Genomic DNA, 16,730 nt, shown 5'->3' on the forward strand with positions numbered 1-16,730 from the left:
GCTATGCCAGGGCCCTCTTGGATCTTTTTTCTGGGGGTTGGTGAGGGTAATGGGGGGAGCTCAGGGGTTTTTTTAAGCAAATACTTGAGTTTAAGATTTTCAGAGTAAGCTGTACTGATCTAAAAGATACTCTTTTAGAGTATCTTTAAAAGACACAATGCTTTACCCACAAAGGCTTTTGTTTCCTAGAAGTCAGCATTAACATAGGTTAGGAAGATACACTAATGCCACTCACAGCACTTCTCTCTACAGAATGCAAACTTGACTCAGTTTCTAGTTTCCTTTGCTCAGTGATTTTATAGGGAAAGCAAATAAGGATACGTATTAATGTCAGTCTCTAACGGTGTTTAAATTGTTTAGAGGCTCTTCTGTGGGTTCTTGCTTCTTACATATATATGCTGTGTGCCTCCCTGATCACACACCAGACTGGAAGGAAGCGGAAGACTTGGGATCCCTCACAGATAAGCAGCAGCGTCTAGTGTGGCAAATTCCTTTCCCTGCAGCTGCTTTCCCAGGGCTGTGTGTGTGTGTGTGCCCAGGCACTCTGGGCACAGTGCTTTATTCTGAGGCTTTCTGAACATTTTGAGTGGGCCTCTGTTCCAGTTTGAAAAGTTTGGTGTTTTCCACCCTTATTTATTTTTGGCATTGTGCTCCCTGCTGGGGCCTTGCTTAAAAGGAAATGAACACATTCAGAGGGGACTCCAGATTTCACGGCTGTTGTCCAGCCTGTTTAGGGAAGTTGTCATAGGTTAAACTTTCAAGGACTGTAGTTGGTATATAGTAAAACTTCAGTAGTACATTTTATTCTTTAAGAAGGTACTGCTTTCCACGTACATTTTGTTTGGGGACATACACATGTGTTGTATAATGTATGTGCTGGACGTATGGGGAAACAGCCCTGTCAGTGGCTCATGCCAGATCACCCCCCTCACCCCCCATTGTTGGTTCTTTTGCTACATGTTCTACATTTCTCGCTCTGGGAGCCCTCTGCACCCTGGGAGGCTGGCCCCTTTTTGGCCTGCACTGGACGGCCCCTTGCCCTCCCACTCCTGGCTCAGCCGAGTAAGTGGGCAGGAGCACCGCCTGGAGATCTGAGGGAGAGTGGAGAGTGAGGTAGGGGCATCTAGATCCCCAGCCTGGTCTGTGCAGAGCTGCCAAGCGCTAGCCGCTTTTGTTGGGGGCCCTGCGCACATGGTCTTTCTCCCTGGGTTCCCTGACCACCCTTCCTCCAAACTCCCTGCTGTCGGTAGCCACGAGGTTTCTCTCAGAGCTTGCCCACCCTTTTGTAAATAATCCTCTTATTAAAATCTCCTCAAATTACTTCACTTGAGCAGGACATCTGTTTCCTGTGGAGACCTTGCATTACTTCTCTATGACCGCTGTAGCAAATTGCCACACATTTGGTGGCTTAAATAAATTCATGCACAGTTCTGTGGGTCACACTTGCTGAAATTAAGGTGCCAGCAGGGTGGTGTTATTTTCTGGGGGCTCTAGTAAGAGTCTATGTCCTTGCTTTCTCCAGCCTCTCGAGGCCACCCATATTCCTTGGCTTGTGGCCCCTCTTCTAGCTTCAAAGCCAATAAAGGCCAGTCAGGTCCTTGTCATGCTGCTGTCTCTCTGGATCCCTGTAGTCAAGAGAGATTGTCCTTGTACTTAGATTGGACCCACCTGGATAATCACCTTCTCATCTCAAGGTCCCTATCCTTAATCACATCTGCAGAACCAGCTGCTTTGCCATAAAAGGTGACATAGTCACAGGTCCTGATGATTAGGATGTGGACATCCTTGAGGGCCATTATTCTGCCCTCCATAGGGCTTGACTGATAAAGTCCTCTGCATTATAGATCTAGGAGTGTGATTTTATCATTTTTCTTCAAGGCGGTTCTGCCCTGGGGGAAGGCAGTTCACAATGAAACTCCAGTGATTATAATGAACATTTGTTAACCCCTTGCTAAATACTTGCACTATCTACCTCTGATGACAACCCCATTGGGCTGGCATTGACCTGCAGTTCCTAAAGAAAACACGAAAAATGTGGTTTTCTCAAGATTGTACAGATTATAAGTGGTGAGCCTAGATTCAAGACCAGAGTGCTCTCACTTTGAAGACGTTTGCCCCACAGTTCCAAATAATAACTTTTACTTGCTGGTTCCAGCAATCATTGGAGAAGGAGAGAGTTAGAATATTTGTATAAGTAAAAAAAGAAAATATGGGGGTCTTTTTCAAAGTATCAGAACAGGGCAGTCTATGTTTGGTGAGGCTCAGGGACAGGGACATGCAGGAATGAATCATGGCAGCTGCAAACATTTAGCTCTTTGCTGTGGGCCAGGCACTGTGTTTATGCCTATCATCTCTCAAAGAATTTAATATGCTGTGAGACAGGATGCTCACCCCATTTTACAGATGGCTGCCTCCCATTTAGGGGCATAAAGGTAAATAAAAATTGATGTTACCATATTTCCCCATGTATAAGATGCTTCCATGTATTAGATGCACCTTAATTTTGGGGCCAAATTTTGGGAAAAAAAGTATTACATAAAGTTATTGAACGTAAGTTTTATTCATCATAAAATTCATACAACTCCTCATCACTGTCAAAACTCCCATCCATTAGCTTGTCCTTAACTGTGATGACAAATCACTGTCTTCAAACAGTGAGTGCAAAAACAAGGGTGAAAAGTGGGAAATGCAAGTAAAAAAATCTACAACCACTGTATAAGATGCACCCAGTTTTTAGACCCCAAATTTATTGAAAAAAGGTGAAATACGGTAGATTTTTGTTTCCCTTTAAGGAGAACAGCTAAGCCATATTTTAAATTTATGTCTATAAATTTGTTAGCTCTGAATAAATTACCTGTAAGACTAGCCTGATAAGGGCTTAGTGACCCCAGCCAGCACCAATCAAGGGAAATAATTAGCTAAAATCTCCGACATGATTATTAACTTATATTGGCATTGATCTCATAGTGTGGCCTCGTTGCACTAAACCAGGGGTCGGGAACCTTTTTGGCTGAGAGAGCCATGAACGCCACATATTTTAAAATGTAATTTCGTGAGAGCCATATGATGACCCATGTACATTATGCATTATTCAATAAAAATTTGGTGTTGTCCCGGAGGACAGCTGTGATTGGCTCCAGCCACCCGCAACCATGAACATGAGCGGTAGGAAATGAATGGATTGTAATACATAAGAGTGTTTTATATTTTTAATGTTACTATTTTTTTTATTAAAGATTTGTCTGCGAGCCAGATGCAGCCATCAAAAGAGCCACATCTGACTCGCAAGCCATAGGTTCCCAACCCCTGCACTAAACTAATGTGACCATGAGGAATGTTAGAAGCCTAAAAAGTTTTGAATGAAATTGTGTCCTGTAGTTCCATCCCCCCAAATTTTCTTGAAATTACATTTATCTCCTTCATGAGGCAGAGTAATGTGTTACTGAGCACTGTTTTTTTTTTTTTTATTTTAAAAACAGCTTTATTGAGAGATATTTTACATACTATAAAGCTCACCTATTTGAAGTATATGATGCAATGAGTGTTTAGTATGTTTACAGTTATGCAATCATCCCCACACTCTAAGTTGAAAATATGTCCCTCACCATAAAAGGAAGTCCTAGCACCTGTCTTCATTCACTTTTTGTTCACTCCCAGCTCGAGACAACCACGAATTCATTGGCCTTCTCTGGGCATTTTGCTTTTTTTCCACAGATGCTTTGTCATAAGTATGTCTAAGTGAGTTCATGGCTTTCAGCTAACCCTTCGAGTGTTTTGGGAACTGGGCACGGACTTTCCTCCTCGGGGAAATAGAATTTCTCTCCAGTTTCTCTGTTCAGCTATTCTTCTAGTTCAGACTGGTTGTGTTATATTGATTTGTATGGTGGAGATCCCCACCACCACTTCCCCAATAAGTTTATGAAGGAAAACCTGGAAGCTTGGGAGGGAGGGATGAAGAACTGCTTACATACTTTCAGTTCCCATGGCCCACCCCTGCTGTCCTGTGAGCCACACTCTAAGCACGTGACACCCTCGGTGACAGCCGACCTCGCCTGACTCTGGAGTCCACCGGCCTCATTAGTGTTCTGCTTTTTCCAGAAACGCAGTGGATGAGGCTCCTCCCAACCGCCTACTGCCTGGTGGGCTTCACTTGCAGGTCACACCTGCCCTTTAAAGTTCAAACTACCTAGTTCAGCCAGTGATCCCTTAAACATTACTCCTCACCACCTGTTTGGAACACATCAGCGGCTGGCTTGGCCCTGGCTCTGACAGGCTGTATGTGAGGTCAGGGACCTGACTAGTTACCTACCAGCCCTGACAGAGGAAATGAAGCCACTTATCTCAGTGTCTGTGTTGACTTTGAAGCCAGTTCCAAAGGTCAGTGATTTCTCAAGACATTTTATGCTGGGTGTGTCAAGGTTTATGTTTGGGGAGTTATTGATTTTGTTACTCTTGCCTCAAATTATCCCCTTATGTACTCAAAAATAACTTACCAACAGGATCTGGGTTCCTGTTTCAATTCTGTTCTGCAGTGGCTGTTTAATCTATGCCCCTTTATCTACAAAATGAAGGCATTGGGCTGAATGTCCCTGAGCACCTTTCTGTCCCTAGATATACCAAAAGTGGGTCTCGATAGTAGGAAGACTTTTAGTCCAGTACTCATTCAGCACATGTTGAGCACCTGCTGGGTACTGGGTTTTAGCATGTGATGCCATAGCCCTGTTCCACAGTGACTCTTAACTTTTTCTCTCTCTGTGTCCAGGGTCGGCCGGCGGCCTGTGCTTCTGTGCTCCATCACCTTCATTTTGATCTTTGGACTGACCGTGGCCCTGTCCGTGAATGTGACAATGTTCAGCACACTCAGGTTCTTTGAAGGATTTTGCCTGGCTGGAATAATCCTCACCTTGTATGCATTACGTAAGTAGCAGCCTTCACAACTGGTCTTGAAGAAATTAGCAAAGAGTATTGCTGCTGCCTACAAGGTTCTGGGAAGGGGTGCTCTGCGTGGCTAGTTTGGGATGGCTGTATTTCAGAAGTACAGGCTTTAATGGCCTCAGCTGTTGTGAGAAAGCTTTTCTCAGGTAATGTCATTCAACACCCACTCTAGCCTGATGCTCAGCGTGGGCTCAGGGCACCATCAGAGGACATACTCGGTTGCATAATTGCTTGGAGAAGCAGGGCTCAGCCCACAGCTGATGTGGAGGGGCTTTTCTTTCCTCCAGAATGTTTTGTGTTAGTGTTCTGTGCACTTTCAAGTTCAGTACATAATTAGGCATCCCTGTACTTGGTTTCAGAAAAGCATGCCAGCTAGCTACCATTTGGTCTGGGCTCAGTGTTTTGATTGACTCCTTAAGAGTTAAATTTTATTTTTCTGTACACTGATGCAGAGTCCAAATTGTCCACATTCTCATGTGCCTCGATGTGGCCTTATGTGGTCAGGACTAGCCCCCTGTACACTGCTACTGAAGAGTAAATGGTAGTGCTTATTAGTATTTGCTTTTTTTTCAGGTAAAGGAAAACTTTCTCCATTAACCCATCATGTTTGTTGGCCATGTTAACTGCCCCATCAAGTATGGTTGTGTTTCACTCCTTTGTCGTTGATGTTTTCTAGGACACAGTCACAAACCCATAAGAAGAAGGGGTGTGTATGTGAAAGTTTTTACTTATTTTCCAGTTTTATGCTTTCTGATTGCCTTGTGAGAAGAACTGTTAGGGATGATGTAAGATGGTTCACAACAGGTTTTGTCTTTTTCTTTCCCTTTGACAACATGGGCAGGAGTCGAATATAGCTCAAGTAGTAATTTCCAGTGAGGAAATAAGAATAGTTCTGATTCTCTTAAGTTTAGAATAAGAATAGTTCGGACTCTCTTAAGTTTGCTTATTAAAATTGATGGCATTTTTAGATAACCTGAATTTTTGTTCCCCTATTATATAGAATAGAAAAATAATCAATTTGTAACATAGTTTTATAGTCACAACGAAGAAATGGGCATAAGAGAAAGGCCTCTAAGTCCACAGTTGGCAGTTTTGTCATCCTCCCACACATGGAACTCTTTCCAGTTCATTGGCATTTATTTTGGAACCATTGTTTCTTAGGGGGTTCTTTAGGAATATATGTGTCCAAGATCCATAGGTCTAGGTCATGGCATTTGGAGGTTTTGTTTCTTTGAACAAAAATGAGAGGATTGGGCTTGATTTTTTCCAGATAAAATGCCTTTGCCATTCTCTAACCCACTCACCTTTTGGTTTGTTCAGAGGAACAGGTTCTGAGTCCTTGTTTTGGGGAGGCTCCGGGCCCTCCTGTCAGACTCTCTCTTGCCCTGCAGATGTGCAGGTGTGATGGGGTCTTCTGCAGTCAGCCATCCTTGTGAGGCACCTGGCTCTCACCAGAGGATGTCAGTACAGTGCTTCCTGGGGTTGGCCATTGAAGGAGACCACTGTGCATGACAGAATAGAATAACTGAGCTTCAAGAACTTAGTGCAGTGCATAACCTGAGCCTCCCCACATGAGCACTCATCAGACTTGGTGGAGAGAATGCTCATGGAAAATTATCTTAGAGCAAAGATAACATACTGGTTTTATCTTGCATGCCAACTGCTAATGATTGATTGAGGCTGCCGGGGGACTCAGAGAAGACTTGAAAAGACACATTAGGGCTCAACCGGAGAGAGCACCTTGACCCATTAGCCAGGTCTGCCTGGGATAAGGAAGGAGGGCGGGGAAGGGCTGCACAGTGCTGAAACTCACCATCTCTGCAGATCCTCCCTGAATTAAGCCAGACCAGGAGAGAATTCCCCCTGCTTTGAACTGCTTTGTTTCGACCTCACGAAGAATCCTTTTACTGACTTGTGTTGTGATATCCTGCCATTTGCTCTGTGAAACCTGTTGCTATATTTACTGTAAAAAAAATGAAGCTAAGGGTATTTTATTTCAGGAGATTACATAGTAAGCTCTTTATAGTAGGAAATTCTCGCTCGTTTCGGAACCATACAAAGAGTGTCCTTACCCTTGGGAACTGCCATGCTTTTATGTCACAGGCACAGAACCACATAACCCAGGCGTCTGCAAACTAGTTTTCTGTGAAAGGGTGGGTAGTAACTATTGTAAGCTTTGCAGGTCTCTGTCATAAATACTCGGCTCCACTTTCCCACATGATAGCAGCCGTGAACAACATGTAAATGAGTAGATGTGGCTGTGTTCCAATAAAACTTCATTGTCAGAAACAGATGGTGGGCTGAATCTGACCAGCAGGCCAGAGTGTTTTAGCCACGGATACAAGTGAGCGTCTCTCTTTGCACTGACTTTGCTAGAAAGCTTAGAAAGATTGAATCTGATCTCTCACATGTGTGGGCCTAAAAAGCTGAGTTTTAAATTAGGCTCCTCTCCTAATTTCATCTGAACTTTTCTACTTTAGTTTCTCCCCATTTCCTGTCTCCATAATTTAAGTGTTCTTTTATTGTATGTATTTGTATAAGCGACCTTAAATTTTTTTTTTCTGAAGTAAAGCAGGGCATAAATAAACATTAAAAATTACGTTTTCTTAGATTGGGATCACAAACGGGACGTCATGACAAATACCATTGCAATGCAAAATTCCAAGTATCAACTAGTGGCCTGCTGTCTGAGCTAATACAATAACAGATAGCAAAATTAAAATAAAGTGAAGGGACATCAATGATTACTTGGAGTTCATTGAGATAATATTTAAACCTAGGGGCTGTTGATTGGGAGATGGCAAAAGAACAAAGCTTGGTAAGGGAGAATCACAAAGAGAAAATAAAGGGTGATGGGCAGAGAGGGTTGGGGTAGGATATGGTGCCTGCTGGGCTGGGGAAGCTCATCTTTCTGTCAGTCCTGCATCAAGACCCAGGCTGGTGACAAGACATTAAGAAACAAGCTCCCAGTCAATAGGGCAGATGACTGAATTTCCAAATTAGTGTGCTTGCTAGTATTTTATATACAAGTAGTACATGTGTTTCGTTAATGCTTAAGAATTCCTTTTGCTTAAAGGAAATTATTGGTCATCTCATTCATGGGGTTGAAGTATTTTTTGACTCTAAAGACAAGTTTAAAACTTTTAGGCATTGATTATTTGGAAGATACATTCTTAATGGTCCTGACCTCCTACCTCTTCAGCCATAAGGTTTTTTATCTCACTTAATGCATCTGCTGAAAGTGCCTGTACCTTCTCAAAAGAAAATGGGATATCATTCTTTTTTTCAGTCTTGCAGGTGCTTCGCAATAGAAGTAGGGAAAGTAATGATTTCTGCAGATTCTGTTCTCTTGGGTCGCTTGCCAGGTGGGTGGACTTGGAGTTTTGAGAAATGCTGCTGACTTGGGAAAGTTTTCTGCTTTATATGCAAGGCCTTGTGAGGTTGTGTGTGCACTCTTTTTTTAAAACTTCTGTTCCCTTCACATCAACAAAGACAAATGTGGTTGTATCATTAGGACATAAATTAGAGATTATTGGCATCTTTCCCAGAAGTCTTACATGACAGCTGCTTGCACGTGGCAAGAGTGAGAGAAAACAAGGGGAGCTCAGAGGGTTGTGTAGGGCTGCAGCTGTGTGTCCTTCCTGCCTCTGAGACTGTTGGGGGTGGAGGGAGGGGGACACTGAAACAGTTAAATACACTTGGGCTACACCAGTGGCTGAATTGTATCCCTTTACCTCTGGACTAAAAAAAAAAAGGGTAGAACATCTGAGCTGGGCAAAGGTCAGGGAACCATAGACCAAGAAGAGAAGAATTAATCACATTTCCTTGTTTGCTTATGAAAATAAAGCCTTATCAAAGAGTAAAGAGTCACTTGTTAGTATATGCAGACATGATTTGGAGTGGTATGAATCCTTTTTCCAAGTAGGATTTATGACATTATAGACAGGTTGTTGTAACATTGTAGATGCAGCATTTGTTTTGTTTAAGATGTGTCTTTCTTCAAAAGAGGCCAATGAGAGATAATTGCTTTTCTTTTTTTATTATTCATTTTAGAGAGAGGAGAGAGAGAGAGAGAGAGAGAGAGAGAGAGAGAGAGAGAGAAGGGGGAGGAGCAGGAAGCATCAACTCCCATATGTGCCTTGACTAGGCAAGCTTGGGGTTTTGAACCGGTGACCTCAGTGTTCCAGGTCAACGCTTTATCCACCACGCCCCACAGGTCAGGCGAGAGATGATTGCTTTTTAATTTGATTTGTTGTATGTAACAAGTCCTGTGGGAAAGAAATAATTTCTTTTTAATATAAATACTTTGTTCAGTTTTTCTTCTCATTTGACCTGTTTTCCCCTTTCCACCAGGAACAGCCCCTCCTCCCCACCATTTGAAACAATGAGCAGCACTACATTTTGCTGGCAGAGACTGTACCTCAGTTACTGAGTGCACATGAACTTTTTTTCTAATAACAATGAAAACTTTCTTGAGAAATCCTCTTCAAGCTTCATTTTCTCATTATAATAACCCTCCTTATACCCAGACCGCTTAAATAATTGGAGGAATTTTGTACATAATCAGGGAGTGACCATAAATTTCACATGTGACTAAGTTACTGATTGCTTTACAAACTTAGATGCCAAGTCTTAACTGGTAAATAGACTCAGAGAAATCTTGAGTTTGCCCTGGGTGGGGTGATGTTCTCTCTCACATTGCACTCACAGTTTTAGACTCTCTCTAAAATGGTTGAATAATTTCTAGTGTGCTGGTGTAAGGTGACTTTTTCTTCCTCACCATTGCACATATTTCTATAATTTAGGGTTTTTCTTAACTAATATTCCTTGGCACATATTTAGTCTAAGGGTTCTTAAGCACAATGCTGTGCTCTATATTTGAAAAAAAAGATCTGCTGAACCACACAACTGCATGTAGTGGGTCATTGAACTGTGGAATGAATAAAATGGAGATTGTCGAGCTGTGGAATTAGCAGAACAGAGATTTGCCAGTGTCAAATATAAGTGACTTCGCCATCTTGTGCTTCACTTCTTCTGGGGAACAAATATTTGCGTTGTATCTGGGTGAAGGGGAGGTTTCATATGAATGCGTGCTAGCCGTATCTCTAGGTCTCCTTCTGTCCCTTCTCCACCCTTCTCCTTCCCAGCTGCACAGACCTGGGCCTTCCCAATGGCAGTGAGCCTGGGAGCTGTAGCCCCTATCATCTGGTGGGATCAACTCTACTGATAGGGCTTTTTCCACCAAGGAAATCAGTCACCACTTACCAAAAGCCTTTGACAAATGATTTTCTATATTTTTAAAAAGCTTCAAAGATCTCGATTTTATCCAGGTTCAGATGGGGAAAGCTGGGGAATAAGAGGAGATTGAGGGTTTGTCAGTCTTTTTACTCCCTAGAAACACATTACCCTGCAGACAGCTGAAAAGCAAAGGAATAAATGTACAAGCAACAAAGCACCGAAGCACTGTCCTCTACTACCCCATCCTCCCTCTGTCACACCTCTGAGGAGCTGCAGCTCTTGTGTAACCACAGAATGTGACTGACAACAGAAGTCCTGCTCAGGGAGTTTGCATCTCTAGGACAGGGACAGCATGGCAGCCGATCAGGGCAGTGCTGATGGCTGGACTCAGACTAGAGGGCGAAGTTATCCAGTAGGTAACCAAAAAATGCCACTGAGGACCAGCTGTCAAATAAAAATGATTAAACCAGTCTCTATTCCTACTTACATGTTAGCCCAAACTTGGATTTATAACAAGACTTTTCTTGGCAAAAAAAAAAAAAAGAAAAGAAAAGAAGAAGAAGAAAGAAATGCCTGCATGTCTTGTAAGGGGCTATAAAGATATGTCACCTTTTCTGTGTGTTAAAAGTGGAAATTTGAGGACCGAGGAAGGGTAAGTGGCTGTGTGGCATCCCTGAGACCTGTATATCCACTTTTCTTTTCTCTGGAAGTTAGAGCAACACAACATGCATATATTGTCTACACTAAGTAAGCTGCTAAGTGCCTGTTTCTTTGGATGCTTTAAATTCAGTGAAGATAGTCCTGTCTCAAAATCAGAAGAAAACATGGCAAATAGGTAGATATTTGGCATCTTAAAATTGGAGTATTTGGATGCCCTTTCCACACAATGGAGTATGTTTCTAAAGCTGTGCATCCCTAAGGACTAAGTTCTTCCCAGACTGGAGTTTTAGGGGTACTTGAGTACTTCACTTGAAACAAAGCTGTTCACCACACTAAAAGGGGTAATGGAAAGTCTGGAAACAAGGAGATCTGAGCTGTCATGTGAGCTCTGCAGTGGACTGACCCTGTGTCTGTGACAAATTATTTCTAAGCTTCTGTCTCCCACTCCATGAAGTTGGAGCTTCGGTTTTCAAACTGTGTACCGTAGAACTGTGGGATCTCTTCTTGGAACCATTTGTGGGGGGAAATTGATAGAAAACAAAAACAAATGGATCCTATATGACAATATTTAATACTAGTATAAAAATAAAACAACAGCAAAACCAAATGAAAAACCACTGGTCTCCATGTTCCCTCCAGTTTGAGAATTTATGGCTGTTGAGTTCTAAGCACAAGCAGTAAGCCTCCTGCAGTGTTGAAGATTTCATAGCTCTGGGAAAAGGGGCCATGAAACCAGGGGTACTTGCCTCCAAATTGTGTCCTTCTCAAGTGCATACAAATAGAGTTGTTGCACTTCCATCCTCACTGTCTATGAGCCTACTGCACTAAGTGTCCACCAGGGTGATATGGGGAGAGAGGAAGTGATAGGGCAGGATTAGCAGTTAACAGCCCCCCTCTCCCCTGGTTCCAGACCTCCTGCCAACAACTTCACCCTCCCCGACCCCTTCTTGCTCACTCCAGTCTCCTCTCAGACTGCATGTTTGCTCGGTAGATTCCCGGGCCTGTTCCAGGAGCCCTATTCTACAGAACTTTTCTTCACTTGGAAAGACAGGATGGGTCATAAAGCTACAAGCTGTGCTGACCAGAAGGGGGGTGGAGGTGAAAAGTAAGACAGCAATATTGGGCTGATTTTTTTTAATTCTTTCTACTCTTGATACAAAATAAAAGAGAAGAAATAAATCAATCACCTTGGAACCCAGTAAAGAACACCGGGCTTCTTCAAAAAATCCAGACACATCTGGTGGGAGTAAAGCCATCACTAGTTTGCCAAGTCTTACGTTAGCAAAAAACCATAATCTTGGCTGAGAGAATAGAGAGAACTATAACTCAAAATGATGCAGAGGCATCAATAACACAAATGGGGTAGTTAGCCTCTGGGTTATGGAGTGTCATGCCAGGTAAACTCTACTTCGGATAGCTTGTTTTGTTTTTCAGTGACTCCCATGGAAACACAAGACTACTTTCTCCCCCACTCATTTGCTTGGAAAACATCTGAGGACTTACTAGTTGTCAGGGGAACAATGATTGGTTACCTTGAATACTTACTGGGTACTGTCAGAGGCTGAGCACACAGGGGCAGACACACCTTCCTGCCCTCCAGAACACTCAGTTTAGTGACTAAAGACACAGGGAAAGGCCCTGATTGAGCCCTGAGTCAGGAGTTTTTTGGGAGAATAGGTGTTTGCTATTTGTGGTGGCTGCTCAGAGGCTAAAGGAGCCTGGTGCATTCTGGGTACTGTGGGTAATTAAGTACAAAAGGTGCCTGCTGCATTCTGGGAATTATTGTAAGTGACTAAGGACCAATGAGCCTGGTGCATTCTGGGTACCCTAGGTGATTAGGAACTGATGGAACCTGGTGCATTCTGAGTACTGTGAGTGATGAAGGGCCGGGTGGAAAAGTTGAGGTCACCCAGAGAGTGTGTAACAGGAGAAGTGATTGAGTGGAGATAAGAGAACTACATAGTTGAGGGAGATAGGAAGGAATAGCCTGAATGGTCTGGGGCGTCAGAATTGGCTGATAACCAGAGAGCTAAGGAAGGTACCGATGAGTGTCAAATGATGCAAGACAAGGATTGAGTAATGTACTTTGGATATAGCAACCATTGTCCAGTAGGTCAGAGGTAACTGGGGCAAAAGCAACCTTAAATCAATTTAGTGATTAATCTAAATTATTTTAAGCATAGGTTTTAATTCATGTATTCCCTGAAAGAATACTATCTTGTTATTATGTCAAGTATTTTAGAAAACAAACACACTTTTTTATTGTGGTAAAATAAAACTTACTATTTCAACTATTTTTAAGTCTGCAGTTCATGACAATTAGGTAGAAAAATTGCATTGGAAGGCAACTCAGTAATGGCTTTTTTTTCCAAGTCACCTGAGACAGTACATTATGACTCAATAACTGGAAATTCAGAACTACAATTGAGTCAGAGATGCAGTTTTGTTCTCCGCATGATGTTACGTTGCTCACACTAGAGCAGTGTCTGATGACTTGCCATGCACCTCCCCCAAACACATGAACCCGCGTGCGTGATCACAGGTCAGCAGTTGAACAGATCCGGGGGAGGATCCGAGTGTTGGATGTAAGCCAAGCCCCACCACCCTCCATTGTGATCTTGAGTGAAGTACTTAACTCTAAGTTAGCCTATGGAAGAATGTGCCCAGGGTCGAGTGCATGATTGTGATCGCCTTCAGTAAACCATGAATATCTAGAGAAACGATGGGCAAGTGTGTTTGTGCACGAGCTTTAGTTCACATGAGGACTACTCTGCTGAGATAACCCTTTCCTCTGGCAGGAGGGCCTGCTCACATGAGGGCTTCTGAGGCCACAGCAAGCTTGGAGAACATAACTAAAGAGGAACTTTGGACCGGGGCGGGCTACTAGCTTAGGGTCACATAGGGGAACAGTTGTGGTGGGGGAAGTGGGAGCTAAGAATCTGCTTCATGATCATTTCTCTAGTGGCCAGCTTAACAATGACCTCTCCTGTAACATCCATTCAGAGCTCCATTGACTGTATTTTAAAAGTCCTAACCACATCAGGGCTGGGAGAAGGTAATAAATTAATGGAAAAATTCTCCTGGACAATCACACATAGGGACATTGGCTCTCCTGTCAAACATCAGTACCTGAGTATCCATCACACCCAGAATGCTCCATTAATTGCTGAGAAAAGATACTAAAGAAATGGAATACTGCTAGCTGTTTTCAAGATTTATCTTACACATATTCACAACCACTCTCCCTTTCTTTTCCCTGTATTATCGATTCTACTTTATAAAACATGCCTGTATACATTTTCTGTCTTTTTAAATGTTAATTCATGAACTTGCTCACTGTCCCTTCACATAGCTGTTGGCCTGCCCTGGCCCTGCTGCTGGCTGTGTTTGCCACAAAGCTTTGCTGCCTCCCTTCATCTCATGATGGTGGCAGCTTCTACTGATGGCGTGATTTGTGTGAAATATATATATGCTATCAGGACAGCTGTGAGTACCTATGAGGAAGAATGTTACTTTGAAATAGCACAGGGTTTGTTTTCTGTTGAGTTTCCAAATTCCAAAGGCTCTTTTAGAGAAAAGTTGTTCAGGAGCCACCTTCTAACTGCTGGTTCAACAGCAGGTTAAGTCCTAGCAAATGTTTGTTTTGCAGTCCTCTGGCGAAGCACTCCCTTCCAGAATTCAGCCATTAGGGGCCACACACAGAGGCTGAGTGGGGATGTCCTGTTAGGCTCTTTCTGAACTGTGAGGACCCATCTGTCTCTGATCCCTGGAGTTCATCACACTCCATGGCTGGTGGGCAGACCTTCCCTTTGCTGAGTCTCTGGGTGTCTTTCTGGTGATTCTCTGTGAAGTTGGACGCACAGACCCTCTGGGCGTCTTTAAAGCTGTGACCTCTACCATAATAGAAACCAACCTGGGGAGTCTAAGGAACCAGGAAAGGATTACACTGGGTTGGGATGCTCTGCTCTCTGGGTGACATTCCCTTTGGGCCTTCTTCATGGAACACAGAGACCTGAAAGTTCTGGGTCTCTGATTGCAGGCTGCTGGCCTCCCTTTATTTCCTACCCTGTAGGGCTTTTGACAATTCTTATAAAAAAGGGTACCTTGTGTTCAACCTGACTTGGTCCTGCCCAGTCTTTTCTGAAACCTGGAAGGTGCTATGTTCCTTCTAACCTGTGCCTTCTGAAAGCATCTCTGCTGGAGATTTACTCTTGTCAATTCTGGGAAAGAGCTTAGGACTCCCTCCACACCATTGGCAGGAGGGGAACTAAGGACCTTTTGTTCCACCCAGCTCCCCAGACATATCCGCTTTACAGAAGAGAGAACTTTTGCTAGTTCCAGTGTGAATTGAAATTAATGACTCTTTCTTCCCTGATACCTATTTAGTTTATCAAGCTGGCATTGCTGTGTAAGGCCCTGGGCTCAAACTACAGAGGTTACAAAGGGCTCCTGAGATGGAGAAGAATGTGGGGGTAAATAATTTATCTCTGTTGATATTCTTAGCTTCTTTGTGTTGGTATGGGGGCATGCTACTGTCCTTACTTCCTATATGGGAGGTACTTGCTGGGAGACCCCCTGGCCCTTTTTGCCTGGCCATTTGCCCACTGTTTAGGTGGCCTCTGTGCTTGAATCATGATATTGTCTGTTATCCCATTATGTCACTCCCTTGCATGCATGCATAGATAGATAGATAGATAGATAGATAGATAGACAGATAGGCAGACAGGCATACTTCTTTCCTTTTGAAAAGAACCAGAGGCAACCCTGATGTGCAGGGTTAGACAGAGAATAACTGTAGTGAACCTTGTATTGGGACCTCCCTTCTGGGGGAGGTGTGTGCCTACATGAATGTGGTAGGGTGCTGTGTAGTAGAATAGTACTTTGATGTTAAGGCGTGAAAAGGAGAGATTGTATTGAGGGACACTTTGGTAGTGGATTGAATAAAGAAGATGTGGTACATATATACAATGTAATACTACTCAGCCATAAGAAATGAGTGACATATTGCCATTTACGACAACAAAAATTACGGGATATTTCAAAATGAATATGAAGCATTGAAATATCCCCTAATTTTTGTGAGCAGTATAGATGGACCTTGAGAGCATTATACTAAGTGAAATAAGTATATCAGAAAAAGCTAAGAACTGTATGATTTCACACATAGGGGGATGCAAAACTGAGACTCATGGACACAGATAAGAGTGCAGTGGTTACCCCCAGGGAAAGGGGAAGGGGAAGAAAAGAGGGAAAAATATTCGGTGACAGAAAATGATTTGACTTTGGGTTATGAGCACACAGCACAACGCAATCAACAGTTTAAATGCTATAGAAATGTTTACCTGAAATCTATGTACTCTTATTGATCAATGTCATTCCATTAAATATAATTTCAAAATTTATAATACAAAAAATTAGAGGGGAAAAAAGAAAAAAACCAGTAAGAATCAAGTTTGGAAGACTTAGACAAAGAATGTTCCTCTATAATTTATGAAGTGATTTCCCCCAATAAGTCTAGCATCAACCTGACACAATGTATAGTTATCACAATATTATTGAATATATTCCCTATACTAAATTTTAGATCCCTGTGACTGTTTTGTAACTGCCAATTTGTACTTCTTAATCCCTTCAGCTTTTTACCTTCGTAAATTATATACATTTCTAAACGCTATGCTGTATATTTGAAACTAATATAAAATAATATTGAATGTCAACTCTAATTGAAAAAGGAAAAAAAAAGGAAGGTTCCTCTAGTATAAAAATGGGGTTGGATATATATATATATATATATATATATATATATATATATATATATATATATATATATATATATATATAAAAAGAGAGCCCTGGCCAGTTGGCTCAGTGGTAGAGCACCAGCCTGGTGTGTGGAT

At 42.5% G+C, this 16,730-nt stretch overlaps 2 protein-coding genes across 5 annotated transcripts in view; one reads left to right on the plus strand and one right to left on the minus strand.

Annotated features, from left to right (window-relative positions):
• Positions 1–16,730, minus strand: part of NQO2 (N-ribosyldihydronicotinamide:quinone dehydrogenase 2) — a 698,677-nt gene that overhangs the window by 285,653 nt on the left and 396,294 nt on the right. The gene's annotated exons all lie outside the window — the stretch shown is intronic.
• The window catches only part of SLC22A23 (solute carrier family 22 member 23), a 204,375-nt gene that overhangs the window by 49,757 nt on the left and 137,888 nt on the right, over positions 1–16,730 (plus strand). For all 4 annotated transcript variants that reach the window (XM_066377043.1, XM_066377040.1, XM_066377041.1 and 1 more), the window contains exon 3: positions 4,763–4,917. In XM_066377043.1, coding sequence (XP_066233140.1) covers positions 4,763–4,917 — 155 coding nt within the window. The remainder of the gene's footprint in view (positions 1–4,762; positions 4,918–16,730) is intronic.

This window comes from Saccopteryx leptura, chromosome 3 (assembly GCF_036850995.1).
Source record: "Saccopteryx leptura isolate mSacLep1 chromosome 3, mSacLep1_pri_phased_curated, whole genome shotgun sequence".
Lineage (NCBI taxonomy): Eukaryota > Metazoa > Chordata > Mammalia > Chiroptera > Emballonuridae > Saccopteryx > Saccopteryx leptura.